This window comes from Macaca mulatta, chromosome 16, assembly GCF_049350105.2.
Source record: "Macaca mulatta isolate MMU2019108-1 chromosome 16, T2T-MMU8v2.0, whole genome shotgun sequence".
NCBI classification, from domain to species: Eukaryota; Metazoa; Chordata; class Mammalia; order Primates; family Cercopithecidae; genus Macaca; species Macaca mulatta.
Window position 1 is genome coordinate 88,770,392 of NC_133421.1, and position 14,817 is coordinate 88,785,208.

Here is a 14,817-nt window from a genome sequence, read left to right on the forward strand (position 1 = left end):
GCTGAGGGCTGCTGGGATGCTCTGTGACCCCAGCTGGAGCCCACACCTAATCATTTCGCCCTGCAGTGAGGGAAGAGGCCACCAGGTGGCAGCACAGCCACACCCGTTCCCATGTCCGGAGGAGGGCAAGGCTGGGTGCTCAGCAGCCGCTCTGAGCCGGGGCTCCTTCCAGGGGCTGAAATCCACCTTTCTCCATCTTCCCTGCCTTCCTGGGTACTTGTGCCAAGTAGAGAGTCCTGGGATTAGGGGTTCTATGCTCTTGCCTAATTAGGAACATTCTTCCCTGTCTCACGTGAGTTTGCCAAGGATATGGGGCAGGAGGCGTCCTCTGCTGACCCCCCTGCAGCCTGGAGCCACCCCGGGGACTGTCCTGGGTGGAGGGCAGGTGAACACAAGCTGCTGCCGCGTGGAGCCGCTCACTCGACATTTTTCAGCTGTGACCATTCCCGGGAGCTCTTTAAGCCCTTCTCTCTCATTTGGAACTAGGGGGAACCAGGAAGGGGCTCCTGGCCCGTGTCCTCTGCAGCGAGGGTTGTGGGGGGCGCAGCATCCATGCCTTGCTGCTCGTCTTTCATGAAGTCTATTTTTTAAGTGCTGGCTCCCCCGAATATTTTATGCAGAGGAGGGAAAATTTATAGTGGCAATTATTTTCTCACAGTCTGGTGAGCAGGCAATTAGGAGGAAGGGGGCCTAGCAGAGCGTGGCGTGTGGCAGAATCGCACCGCCCCGGCTCCCCAGCCCCACCGCCATGCAGGGCTCGCGTGCGGGAAAATTAATATGCCAGCGTTTAGGCCTGTGCCCCTCTGCTGGGTGTAACTGCTCTGAAATAAATGGTCTGACATTGTGAAAAGTGCAGTCAAGTCCTGGTGTGGTGGAGCACAGGCAGCACCAGCCCAGCGCTGGATGCTGGCTCCCTGTACAGCCCTGGCTCCAGCCCCAGGCTTCTGAGCTCTGGGTTCAGGTTCTGCCACTTGCCTTCCCGTCCCCTCCTCAGCTGACCCTTTGCAGCTGTGCTCTAGCTCCTGGCCACCTTCCAGGAGGGGTGACAGGCTGGCGAAGTGGGTTTACCTTGAAGCAACATGGCTTCTCATGGTCCCCAGCTCGGGCTACACCAGGGGTGCAGAACTGGCTGAAGCACCAGCCACGTTTGCCTCTGTGCCATGTCCCCACCCTCCCAGCTCCGTGCTGTTTCTTGCATTGGGTTGACCAAGCACAGCTGTGTGGTCACCAGGTGTAACCCTTCTGCCTCCTGGGGTGCATTCTGCTCTGAGGTCACGCTGTGTCCAGCGCACACTGTAACCAGGAAAGAAGGGACCAGGGCTGGCCTCAACCTGAGTCCGAGAGGCAGGCCAGGCAGCACAGATCCGCCATGAGCTGCCACCCACCCAGCCCGTCCTGGGGCAGGATGCAGAGGACCAGCCTGGACTCTAGGATTGAGACTGGAGTCTTTTGCCTAGAAGGGCCTTCTGACGCCACTGCCACCTGGCTCCAGGCCAAGGCAGGGCTGCATCCCATCCTGGCCCCGATCCTGCAGCCTGGGCTGCTATGCCCTCCACCCACCATGCCCGGGAGCTGCCACAGCATACACAGTTGTCCTGGTTTGAAGAAAGAAATCTTTATTAATCATCTTAATAATACTGTTAGTTGGAATGGTCACACCTTGGAAGCATACAGAATGGTAAGAAAGGAAGCCCGGGGCTCGGCTGCAGTCCTGGGGATCTGAGTCAGGGGGTTGAGCTGCTGCAAGAAAAGGGTCCGGAACAGCAGAGGGGACGGGGGCTCTGTACAGAGGACAAAGCCAGAGGCAGGGCGTGGGGCTATGTACAACGGGAATAGAAAAGGAGAATTCCATTTCGATAGCTTCAGTAGCTGATGCTGAATAGAAAGTGAGGTGTATTTTTAAATTTTTGACGTTTCATGAGACAGTGGAGTCACGTCGGGAGCCTGTATTTTTTGCTGCTTCCCTACTTCTGTGCTCCCTGCCTTGCCAGGAGCTCCTCCCTGCCACCTGCTCTGCTCCTCCCACCAGGTGAGCTTGGCTGCTCCTGCCACCTGGACACCTGCCTTGGGAGCAGCGAAGGGGCCGGCCCAGGCTTCCCCATCCCTTGCCCTTCCCATGGGCCTCTGCTCTGGCTGTGCCGGTCCAGGCCCACAGCCACTGAGACTCCCAACCTTGAGGCGCAGCTGGGCACTGGCCCGTCCCTGGCCGCCCACAGTGGACTGGGCTCGCAGGGGAGCGGCAGGGAGGGCTGGGTCCCAGCAGGCAGCATGAGGTCAGCCTTGGTGTGCACAGGCCCCAGGCCACCTCCAGAAAGGGAGAGGTGGCCAGGAAGAGCAAGTCCTTGGCCTCAGGGCCCACTTGGCCACACTCGGAGGTGTGAGGAGTGGCTCCTGGCTGGCTGGACTTCCTTCGTCCTCCCATGGAGCGCCTGAGTACTGGAGCCACATCAGCCCTTCCTGTCAGGAGTTGGTCCCGGGGCTACTGTTGGACGGCTTCCTCGCCAGGCTGGGGGCACGGGCGGGACTGCCGGGCATGGGGGAGGTGGGACGCAGGGGACACGACACGAGGGTGATGGGGCCCAGTGGAGCCCCTGGGATGAAAGCTGCCCGCACCCCCCAGCCCCGCCGGCCCCCCGGCACAGCTGGCCACAAAGATCAAGTCTTGCTAGCAGCACCTCCCTGCTCAGGCCCCGGGCCTGCTCTGCCGCCGCTGGGCTCCACACCGCCTTGGGAGTTGGGGGCTGGGAAAGGAAGACTGGATGGAAAACAGAGCCCCCCACGGGCCCCGCAAGGGAGGCCCCTTCCCCTCCAACTCCCCCACTGCCTGAGACGGAAGGGCGTGTTCCCACTGCGCTGCCAGCCAGGACGCGGTGGGGCCGTCCAGTCCCGGGGCCGCTCCTCAGCGCCCCTGCCGGCGTGCTCCCTCGGTGCGGGCGTGTGGCCAGGACGCGGGACTTGGACTTGGTTGGATGCCTCTTGGTTTGGTTGTTTTTTTTTTTGTTGCTTGGATCTTAACATCTTTTTTTGTTTTTTTTGTTTTGTGATTTTTTTTGTTTTTTTGTTTTTGCCCTTCATGGTCCGAGAAGGAAACGGTGGAAGGTTTCACTACAACAGAAACAGAAAGGCAGGACTTGCAGCTTCCCAGGGGGAGGCGTGGCAGGTGTGAGGGCGACAGGACGGCGTGGCATGGGGCCCCTGGCCTAGAGTCCTGGCGCCGCCACACCTGCCCCCCAGCTTCCAGGACCCTGATCTTCCAGGGGTGAGTGTGGGTGGACACCAGGTTGAGGCCCAGGCAGCCCGGGATGGGAAGAGACACCTGGGGCCATGAGGAGGAGACAGAGCTGAGCAGGGCAGAGTGAGTGGAGAGGCTGGGCCAACACAGGCCTCGAGGTGGCCTGGATGAGATAGCAGAAGGTGATGCTCTGGCCACGGGAGGTGGGGGAGCCAGGCCCCCCACAGCGAGGGCCTGGTGGGTGGCAGGACTTCAGCCCTGGCTGGTGGGGAACCCACACCCTCCAGCTGGCCTTCTAGCCCCAGGAGCCCAGCCATGGCACACTCAGAACCTGAGGCTACTTTTCCCTGTCATGGGGGTACAGATGTGTGTGCCCCAGGCCAGCCCCAGGAAAGGACTGTGCCTGTCTTGGCTGGCTTTTCCCAGGCAGGCCAGCAGCTACCCAGGGCTCTGCTCAACTGAGGTCCCAGCCAGCGTCTCCCCAGAAGCGCCATGCGCCGGGCTGGCCAGTCCCAGGGCTGAGGAAGGAGCGGCCCGCAGGCCACAGTGCCCTGCCCGCAGTCTCCCTAATGCAGGGAGGGGGCTGACTGGCCTGTGCTCAGGGGAGGGCCTGAGGAAGGGTGCATTCTGCCCCTCATCGGCTCGCCTGCTGAGGACCCCTCCTTCCGGAATATACCCCAATAAAGACATTTCGGAGCTTGGGGACAGGGAAAGTAGGCTGTGCCTCCAGGACAACCTCCCTGCAGGGCTGGCCTGGCCTTGGCCCTGCGGTGCTAAGGGGCGCCTTGAGGGGGGGGCCAGGACACGCCTTTCCACATTTCCATTTTCTGCTGCGGCCGTGTTAAGGAGTCGCGGAGACTGGCGTGACCACGGCAGTTTGCACACTGCGCGACGTGCTTGTGACTAGTCGGCAAGATATATCATCAATAAAATTTAATTAAAAATATTAATTTCAGCTGAATGGGGCAAGGAGGGGCGTGGCTACTCCTGTGGTTGGCTGGGTGAAAGCCCGCGGGAGCACCCTCGGGCCGGGGAGACCCACACTGGGTGCCCGGAGCCCCTCCCTCCCTACATCAGGGTGCTGGATACTAGGGTGGTGGCACGGGGCTGGCGGGGTGGCTTTGGGGGAGGCCCTGCCGGGCGTTTCTGTCGTTCTGTGCAGCCCAGGAGGCCAGGAAACGTGGCTCTTGCCCTCATAGGGCACTACCGCTACTCCCGGGTCGGGGGCTGCCTGGTCTCCTGGCCCAGCCTGGACCCCACGGTGTGCATACCGTACCTGCAATGGCTCGGGTAGTACAACATCAACAAAGTCAAAATAGGAAATCACAGTTTCAGACATACAGGAAAAACCAGGGTCAAAGACACACACACCAGCACAGGTGGGGTGGGGAGACCAACTGGCTGGAGAGAAAAATCTATGGATTTTAGCGTCGCAGAGGGCCAGCCGTGCGTGGCGCTGACCGGGAGGGGTGCACTGTCTTCTGGTGGCTGTGCCTGGTTTTGGGCTGTTGGGTTTGGTGTGTAATAGACAGTCAGTGTGAATGCTGTTAGGGGCTGGGTCTCTTGCTAGTAGGGGGTGAAGCGGCTGTACCCTCCTCGGCAGAGGCTAGCCTGCAACATCAAAGATGAAAAACAGCCAATCAGTACCGTCTTTTGGAAGAGGGGAAAAAGCAAAAAGAAAAAAAAATAAGGAAAAACAAAAAGAGAAATAGCTAAGTCTCGTTTCCTTTCCCTCTGTATTCCTTGGGGAGAAGAAGTTGGGCTGTCATGACAACAGGAGGGGCGAGGACCTGCCTCTGACTTGGTGGTCTCGGGCCACTGTAGGGGGCGCTCTGGAGTCATGGCCAACAGCGCTTCTGGGTCACTTCTCTGGGCTCAGGCCTGGCCTCTCACTGTCCTTATGCAGAGGGGGTCCCAGCTCGGGCCCCACCTCCTTGCACCCCAGCAGGGCGACACAGGGCATCTTCAGGGCACTGAGGGACCTCCTGGCGGGTTCCTGGGCCTTGGCTGAAGAGCCTGGGGCCACTGAAGCCAGCTACACTGGGAGAGGCAAGTCTGCTGGGCACAGCACTAGAGACTTGCTCCCTGGGGGGGGTCTCTGGGTCCTCCTGGGCCCACCTGGAGCCCAGCCCTGTCCTGCTGGGGAGAGCGGGTCCTGGATGCTCCAGCTCTCCCATGTCCTGGGCTGCCCCCAGTCAGGGAGGGCTCTGAAGGGGCCTCCCACCCTCCTACCACCCAGTTTTGTCAGAAAAGGGATGAACACGGCAAGTGCAAGAGAAGAAAAATTGGGGAAAAATAGAAAATCTTAAAAAGTGAAAACACAAGAGGAAACCCTCCGTGCATTCATGAAAGCTTTTAGCTTGCAGCTGCGCGGAGGGCCCAAGAGCCAGGGTATGGCACCTCCATCTGGGTGGGGCCATGCCAGATCTGCCCCTGTGGCTGCCCGCAGCCACCACAGGCTGCTGGGGGTGTCTGAGGCTCATTAAAAATTGAAAAGGCAAGTCAAAAATTGGAGGGAGTCATCAAAACCAAGGAAGATGGGAAAAATCCATGGTGCCTCTGAACCTCCTCCCTCCTTACTCCCCCAAGATGTTTTCATCTTTGATGCTGGACGCCAAGCTAGCTAAAACCCGCGTTCACACCCCGGGGCTGGGGCCAGTGGGCACAGGAGGCAGGTGTCTGCTGGAAGCAGCTCTGGGTGCAGAGTGAGCTGGGCTGCACGTGTCGACAGCTGGCCACACACACACACACACACACACGCACACACACAGACACGCCACGCCGCGCACCTCCCCGCCCCGCCCCTTCTACCCCACAGCCTGAGGGAGGAGACTGGGGCAGAGCAGGCACTGTTTCCCCAGGACCCCAGGACCCCCCAGGAAGCCAGGAGCCAGGGCCTGGTGAGAAGCAACCGGTAGCCCACGCTCCCCTCCCGGATGTGAGGGGGCTGCAGCAGTGCGAGTGGGCCATGGGGATGTGGCGTGGGCAGAAACAGCCCTGGGGCCTTGGGAGCCTCTGCTGGGAAGGAGAGGTGGCCCTGGTTTGGTTTCTTAGGTTTTCCTGGTGGAAATGGGAATAGAGGGGCCTCAACAGGACTTTATCATAGTGATGGAGCTCAGGGAAACGGATCGGGCACACTGGGGTGCTCCCCAGAGGACCAAATGGTACGGTGGGCTGACCAGCCATTCAGCCTGCTTCCCCGCAACTGAGAGAGGGCGTGAGGGGCTGGCCCTCCCCTCATCCTAACTCACATCCAGGACGTGGGCCTTCCAAAGTCTCCGGGACCAAGGCACTGGTCAGAGGGCTCGGCCTCTCCCCCAAGGGCCTCGCCACCCATCCCCAGCTGTTAGGACTGGCACCCAGGGCCAGGCGCGGGCTCCTTACCATGGTTCCAATGCTGTAGGTTGCCGCGGGCCCGATGGTGTGATGGTACGGGTCGGCAGCTGCGTAGACTCTGCCGTAACTGGGGAAGAGCGTGGGAGGAGGGTGGGGGAGGGGGCAGGTGAGGGGCGGCAAGGGCCTCTCACCTCCTCCCAGAGGCTACGTGGGCACCCTCCCCTCCTGTAGGGCCTACCCTTCCTTCTTGTTAGGAAGGAAGCTTCTGGAACACAACAGGCTGCCCTCTCAATATGCCCACAGTGTGCTGACCCTGACAGGAGGAGTGTGCTCCACTCAGTGCTACGTGGAGGGGGATGGCATCCTGATGGAGCTCGTCTGCAGGGAAAACAAACTTCCACCCCAAAAAGAACGGGTAGGTGCTGGGGAGGGTTTTAAGAAAAGAGAGGGAGGATCAATGGGGAGGGACCAGGGACACTGCCCCCAAGAACATGACACCGTGTCCCTCATGACTTTCAGCAGTTTGTGCAGGAACTCTCAGCTCCTTAGAGGGCAGGGCTGGGCCATGGTGCCCTGTACACCACACTTCAGGGAGTTGGAGCCGGGGCTGCCAGGAGGGAGGGGGTGCAAGCGGTCCCCAGACCAGAGCAGTGGAGCTCAGCTGCCAACAGGCCAGATGTCCAAGGAGAAAGAAAGGCACTAGGCTAGGCTGCCCCAGGAGGAAGCACTCAAGCGTCTGCCTCCAAGACAGAAAGCCCCTGTGGGCACGGGGCGGAGGGTGGGGACTGGGAATCAGAGATGCTGTCTCCACCTCGGGTTTCCACAGCCTCCCCATGTGGCAAGCAGGAAGTGACTGAACTCAGGGGCTCACTGGCTCAAGGGCCACACTCAGACCTGCTCCCCTGTCCCGACCCTGCTCCCACCAGGCCTGGAAGGGGGGGTTATGCCTCCTGCCTGTCTGGGCCCAGCCCCCGAGGAATCGGTGTCCGTCTTCTCCCCACCCTGCTCCAGAACAGCACCGGCCCTTGGCCTCACCTGTCGCTGTAGGCGGCTGCCGCTGCAGCGGGCTGAGCGTATCTGTAGGCTGCGTAGCCTCCCTGTAGGGTAAGTGGGAGGAAAGACAGCAGAAGGACTTAGTGGGGCTCCCCAGGGAAAGGCCGAGTGGGGAGACACATGGGGAGAGACAGACCCTGTGTGGGTGGGGCCCTGGGAGGGACTGCAAACTTTCCAGCCTCCTAGCCTTGGCTGGGTAAGGATTAGGTGATGCCTGGCCTGGGAACCTAGTTCTGGTCTAATGCAAGACCGAGGACTGCAGATGGCCAGGTGGCACAGTTTGGGGCGAGGCAGGTCTGCCTGTCCCCTCCTTTCATTCATTCATTCACAAACCTATCTGTGCACTCCACACACACTAGTGGGTACCCATGACTCATCTGGCTGGGTGCTAGGCCTTGGCAAAGAGGTGCCCACAGACCTGCCACCAGGCCAGTGAGGCCTGACTTGGATGCCGAGGGGCTAGGAGAATGCACAGTGACTCTGGATAGTGTCCTGGACACCAGGAAGGGTCAAAGGTAAAAGGCACAAGAGGACGTGAGCTCAGATGATGTCCTGGCCTCACATGAGCAGGTGACTGAATTGTGGGCAACTGCCCAGGACCGAAGGGTGGCTGGGTACATGGGGTGGGGTCGTCAGTGAGTCTGAGACAGAGGAAGCAGCAAGTGTGGCCCCATGAAGGGGGAGAGAGACCACAGGACCCCATCAAGGGGGGTAGGCCCCAGAGCACAGGAACCCAGGGGCCCTGCCTCCTGGCCCCTCTTGAAGCACGTCCTGTGGGTGCCTTAGGGGCTCTCACTGACCGCAGCTTGGTTATAGGGACGTGGCAGAGTCCCACTGCCCCCATTATATGAAGCCTTGCCCATGGGAAGACGCCTTCAGCTCACAGGGCTGCTCCCTTGATGGGCGCCGACAACCAGACTGTGCTGTGCTGGGATTCCTAGGGATGCCACACTCTGGGCAGACATGGTGCCCTTGCCCTCCTGGCTTTGGGGGGGATGGGATGGGAGGAGACACCGACTTCTCACTGAGACCCACAGAACACCTAATCCCACCCTCCCTCCCGGCGGGGCTGCACTTACATAAATCTCAGCACCATAAAATCCATCCTGATACACGACCCTGGAAGCAAACGGACAAGAAAGTGGTGGGAACGCTGGAGAGGTGGGGTAGGCCGGCTCCGGTGTCTGCTGAGGAGGGAGGGGGCACGGTGCCAGCCCCGCCCATGGGACTGGCATTTTAACAAGCGTTTGCTCCAGTGCCCTGTTTTGGTATAACAATAGAGTAACACCCTTGCTGATCAGCTCCTTTCTCCCACAAACCCCGGGGCCCATGGCCCACCCGACCCCAGGCAGCTGCACCCCCCACCCCTTTAGTGATGGAGGGCACCGGACCCCAGGGAATGGGAGCAGAGAGGGCTCAGAGAAGCCCCTCGCTGACCTCAAGGGTGGACAACACCCCCATTAAAGCAGACAAGGTTCTGGGGCTCTGAATGTCCCCCCTAAATGCCAGTGACCTCGGCGATGCCCGCCGGGGTGGGGATGGGAGTGGCGATAATGGAGGCAGCTGCAGGGCTGAGTTCTGGGGCTCCCACGACCTCCCAGGTCTGGAAAGGCTGCCTAGTCCCTCGCACTGCGCAGGCCTCCCCATTTCCCTCCTCCCCGCCCTCCCACCCCTTCCTCCACGCCTCCCCCGGCCCAGGTACTCACGCTCCATAAGTCGGGATGGGGGGTGGGGGTGGCGCAGCCCGAAACGTATTATACACGGCCCGGCCCCGGCCCCGAAGATGTGCGCCCCGGTAGGCAACAGCTGTGCCGGTGGTGGGGTAGGGGAACCCCGTCACTGCAGGAAAGGGGGCCCGAGACACATGTGAGAGGCACAGCGGGGCCCACCTCTCCCCCCAACTCCGCTCCAAACCTCCGAACACCTAGCCCCCCACCCCTCCCCAAGCCCCGCCCCCGGAGCCCTACTCAGTCAACACGGCGGGAGGGCGGGGACGGCCCACCGGGCCCCGCCCCTCATGCCCCGCCCCCGGAGCTCCACGGGCCAAGTGGCTGGTCTCATCCCATCTCCGCCCCGCCCCAGCCTTTACCTGCATAGAATTCAGGCCCATAGACTGCGCCGACCACTGGATTTAGCTTCCAGCCTAAAACAAAAGCACAGAGACCTAGTCACTGCCTTCCCCGACCCTTTCCCCACCAAAACCTATGCCTGGGAACCCCAGCGACACCGGTGGAGCTCTTGGGAACACTCCCAGGGCGCCTCCCGCGCCGGGCCCCAGCCCACACTGCCCCAAGTGCTGGGTTCAGAACACCAGGGTCTGCTCCTTCCTGACTCTTCTGCCTGGGGCTCTGCTACGATTCTTCCCCAATTGTCCTCCTCAGCCTGCCCCTGAGCAACCCTCACCCTGGGCGTCATCCCCCGAAGCCTGGGGTACCCACCTCTCAGAAGAGAATTGGAGAGGGAAAGTGGAACTTATCTACCCGCCTGAGCACAGCTGGGATGAGGGTTTCTGGAGTCAGACTCGGCACCGCCCCACCATCCGAGCTGAAGGTGGCCAGAGGCTGCAGGAAAGGCACTTGGCCTCTGCCCATAACCTCGCCCCACTGCCTGCCAAAGGCCCCCCTCCGGCTCCCTCTTCCCAGTGCTGAGTCCCGCTCTCACTTTCCTCCCGTCCTCACCGTCCCCCAGAGCGGCCGTCTGGGAGGGTGGCCTGGGAGGTTGAGGAGGAAAAGGCATTTGGACTGGGGATGATAAGAAGGATGGGCTGCTTTTCCTCGACACTGTGTGTGAGCCACACAGACTGTTTGAAACTCGCTGGGTCCTCATGCCCTCCCCATTTTGCAGATGAAGGAACAGAGGCCTGGAGAGGCACAGCAACCTTCCGTCACCAGCTGGGGAGTGTCAGAGCCAGGGATCCTGGCCTGCAGTCCTCAGCCACACCCATGTTCCTGGCCATTCCATGGGTGCCAGGCTGTAATCGGCCTCCCAGCCTCTCCCTTCCTGCAGGTGGGCCAGTCTTCCTCTCCCCCGGGGGCCCAGGAGCAGGGCAAAGACCTGTTCCACCGGGAGGCCTCTGCAGGGGAAACCAGTTGTCTTGGAGTGGGCTCCGGCTCCAGGCATTCTGACAGGGTGGGCAGGAGGGTTTCTTGATGAGGCCCAGTCCCTCCCCACTCCTCAGTGTACCCAGGTCTTCTCTCTACAGCATGCCCCGTGGGCCTGGCTCCTTGTCCCTTTGCAATGTGCGGGGAGGGACAGCAGGGATGAGAGCCCACTGGCCAGCGGGGTAGATACATCTGGAGATAGTGGCAACGGGCCCGGGCCACGTGTGAGCCCGACCCAGATTCTAACAACCCCACTGCAGGGCAGGCAGACCGGAGGCAGTGAGGACGGAGGGTCGGGGTTTGCTCCTCCCTCTGGCCAACTCTTCACCCCACCCTGCATCCCTGGCCCACCATCACACAACCTTGTATCTAGACGTCATTGCTGGGACTTTGGAATCTTCCAAAAAGATAAATCCCAGGTTAGGAGGGAAGAAACTTTTTTTTTGGGGGGGGGGGAGGGGGCGGTTGTCTTGCTCTGTTGCTCAGGCTGGAGTGCAGTGGACAGTCACAGCTCACCGCAGCCTCGACATCCTGGGCGCAAGTGATCCTCGTACTTCAGCCTCTCGAGTAGCTTGGGCCAAAGGTGCCTGCCACCACACCCCCAGCTAATTTAAAAAACTATCTGTAGAGACAGGGTCTCCCTGTGTTGCTCAGGCTGGTCATGAAGTCCTGGGCTCAAGAGATCCTGCCCCCTTAACCTCCCAAAGTGCTGGGATTACAGGCGCGAGCCACTGCATCAGGCTGAAATAATTTTTTTTTTTTCTGGGAAAACCTCCAGTCTCAAGAGCTGACTCTTTTTACTAGAAGGCCCATGATGGAAGAGTCCTGCAGACCCTGACCCCAAGCCCAGACTCCCCCAGGCTCCATCCAGTGGCTCTTCTGGTTCATACTGGGTGAGACTTGGAGGCTGTATGTGTGCTTCAGATGGCCCTGGGCACCTTCACCTGTTACTTCTGGCTTCCTGGATGCCTCCACCAGTTATTCTGGCTTCCTGGGTGCCCTCACCTGTCAATTCTGCCTCTCTGGGAGCCTCCACCTGTCTCTGCTGGCTCCATTTCACTGTCTGGAACCCCAGATGGCAGAGGCAGCCTGAAACTGCCTGGATGGCCTGTTTCTACTATAAATAGTTAACACCTGGGCAAACCTGGTGGGTTTGTTTTCTACAGTGGAAACCTCCACCCCCAGCTGGTGACTTCCAGAGTGTTGGGTAGCGTTGAAGCAAGTCACTTGGCATTCGCCCCCAGAGCCCATGTATTGGCTTTGGTGCCAACCTGCAGAGAACCCAGGGCCGTCCCACTGCAGTCCTCTGTGCCCAGGCTGATGAAGACATTGAGATGAAACGGCTCTTGCTGCAAAGGTGGGCAAAGGTTCCCACCTCCCTCCATTCCCTGATGTTTCACTGGCGTGGGTTCTGTGCCCCTCAAGGGCCGCACAGTCCAAGGCCATTCAGGGATGGGTCCATTCTGATTTCCGTGTTCCCCTGAATTCTCATTTCTGCCCAGACAGCGGTGAGTGTGGCTCTTGGGTGCAGAGTGGGCAGCTGGTTCCAGAGATTTGGACGCCCCGCTGGTTGATCACCTGGACCCTGTAAAAATGTCTACCGCTTTTACTTCCTGTGCCAAGTGCCAGATCACGGAAGAGTCACATCCAGAAAGCACTCGGGATGCCTGCAAAGCGGGAGGACTCCCAGATTTTTAAAAAGAATTGGAGATGTGTAAGTCCTCATAAAAGCAAGATATGAGGCCACGAGAATCAAGTCAAACTTGGGCCAGGCCAGAGTCCCGGCCCCACCCCAGCATCGGACACCAGGAGAAGAGCTGGGGAGAGAGGTGGCGGATCGGGCAGTCCTATCCAGGCTTCCGTGCTGGTCGTCACCTGACTCCACGTATGGCCGATCACATGGGGGGCCATGAGAGGCTGGGGGGGTGATACCGTCTGAGAGTCCATGGCAACAGGGAGACCCATCCTGTCCAGGAGCAGCGCTGAGGCTTTTAAGGGCTCCGAGTGGGAAGCTGCTCCCTGGCAGGAATGAGCCGAGGCCCCCAACACACACCTGCTCCGCTCAAAGCAGGCCCCCTCGCCTGATGGAGTTAAGACTCGCAGTGGCCACCAGTGGTCCCCTCCGCTTCCAGAGCCAGCACTTAGCGTCGGCAGATCCATCTCCAAGGAAGACCGGCCACCTCTGTTTGCAGTGTGGTGCACACACACCAGATACCTCAGTCTCCCCATGTTGTGGACAGCAGGGCTCAGCCTGGGGCCTCAGTGCCCCCGCCGTGCTTGAAAAGCCCCAGGAAGGCAGTTCCTGTAATCACATTCTACGAAATCTGAGCACCTCCCCCCAGGCCCTTGCTCATGGCACTTAGAGGTGTCATTTGTCATCCAGCAGCTCTGGGGGATGGTGTCACTATTTCTGTTTTGCAGATGAAGAGACTGGAACTCAGGTCTAGAAGCTCACCCAAGGCCCCTCGTGCCCCTGCTGCCCTCCGTGAGCCTGCTCACACCGGGAATTGGTACAGCAGGTCTCAGCACAGAAGCCTTCAAACTCAAGGCCCTGGGGGAAAGTCAGTCCTAACCCAGGAAGGCACTGCTGTCCCACTGTATCAGAAGCCTGCACGCGTGGCCTCTGGGGGCCAGGCACGCTTGGGAAAGCGAGACTCCAGCGACGGCTGATTGTACGGGGCCATGAGTGGGGTGGGTGGCCCCCAGCTCTCCTCCTGCCTCTTCTGCCCCACCCGCTTCTGACCGGGAGCAGAGCAGCAGCCCCAGGGCTGGGACACTGAGGATGGGGGCTGCCTAGGATCCAGAAGCCTCAGCTCTCCCAGGGCCTCTGCCCGACCAGTGACCCCGGCAGCCTGGTGGGGGTGCCTAGCCCCTTACCGTTGGTGTAGGGGTTCCCCGTCTTCTTGTTGGTCATGACTCGGGCCGTGGCATTATTGACCTGTCCGGAGAGGGAAGGAAAGAGAGAAAGAGGGACGATTAGCCTCCTGGAAGACCCACCAGCCACTCCTCCCCGCCCTGCCTCCCGCCCCGGCCTCCTCTCTCCACTGTGCTGCCTGCCCTCCGGGAGCCTCGGCCCCCACTGCTCCCAGCACGGGCTAAAGCCCCGCCTGGCCCAGGACCCCAGACCCAGGACTGCTGGCCTGTATTCTTCACATGACTGTTCCCATAAACCCAGCCCCAGACTCCCAGGCACCCCAGGACAGCTGGAGAAGCTCCCTGGTAGACTCTCCACAAAGTGTTCTCCAACCAGAACCAGCTAAGAGGCTGGACTCCAGGACGCCCCCTCCTCCCTGAGGCTGCCAAGGCCTAGCTAGGCATGGGCACCAAGATGCCCTCATACCCTTCCTGGATGATGCCCCCCTCCCCCGAGGCCAGAGTCCTCAATGTTGCAGAGCACAGAGCTCTCTGATGGGGCCCGTGTGCCCCTGGAGGACGAGGCTGACAGGGAGGGGCTCTGGGCACGAAGTTACCTATTTTCCACACATATGCCCGGGTGAGGCTGTCCAGGGGCAGCCTGGGATGGGGAGGATGAGGCGTGTGTGGAAGAGAGTCGAGAACAGCAGGGGTGATGGGCCCCAGGAAGGGGTCTGGGCTGTTCTACCTCCCCTGTGTCCTCAGTGTGAGCCCTGAGGGCATGGGGCTGCAGCCTGGCCAAGCCAGTGCCTTCGGAAGTCTGGAAACCTCCTCTCACGCCCTTCACCTCCTGCCTGAGGGCTCTGCCTTGGTGGCTCACCCCAGCCCTCCTCCAGCCACCCTTTGGCTGCCCTGCCTGTTGGGGGACCCAGCTCCAGACACCCAGGCCGCAGCAAGGGAACACAGCCCACTGGCACTCTGGGAAGCAGGGGACAGAGCGGGGTGGGTGTCAGGGAGGGACCCAGAGCTCCCTCTCCCTGCTCCTCCTTGGGGCCTGGTCTCTTCCTCTGCCCTGGCCATTGCCACTGCTGACTCTGCTTCTACCCAAACAAGGGGAGGAGTAGGGCCGAGGTGGGAGCAAACTGCAGGGCCCAGACTGGGCCGCGTGGGGACAGGTTGGGGACAGTTGCTGCTCCACGGTGAGCAGGGTCTGGGGATTAATGGCTCCTTGCCCGGGTGTAC

At 60.7% G+C, this 14,817-nt stretch overlaps 1 protein-coding gene across 51 annotated transcripts in view; it reads right to left on the reverse strand.

Moving 5' to 3' along the window:
• Positions 1–1,596: 1,596 nt before the first annotated feature.
• RBFOX3 (RNA binding fox-1 homolog 3) overlaps positions 1,597–14,817 on the reverse strand; it is a 523,127-nt gene continuing 509,906 nt past the window's right edge. For 18 of the 51 annotated variants that reach the window (XM_077969040.1, XM_077969035.1, XM_077969044.1 and 15 more), the window contains 7 exons: positions 13,600–13,660; positions 9,711–9,764; positions 9,328–9,460; positions 8,701–8,740; positions 7,604–7,665; positions 6,617–6,695; positions 1,597–3,105 (listed from right to left, as the gene is read on the reverse strand). In XM_077969040.1, coding sequence (XP_077825166.1) covers positions 3,103–3,105; positions 6,617–6,695; positions 7,604–7,665; positions 8,701–8,740; positions 9,328–9,460; positions 9,711–9,764; positions 13,600–13,660 — 432 coding nt within the window. In that variant the 3' untranslated portion in view covers positions 1,597–3,102. 51 annotated transcript variants of the gene reach the window in all.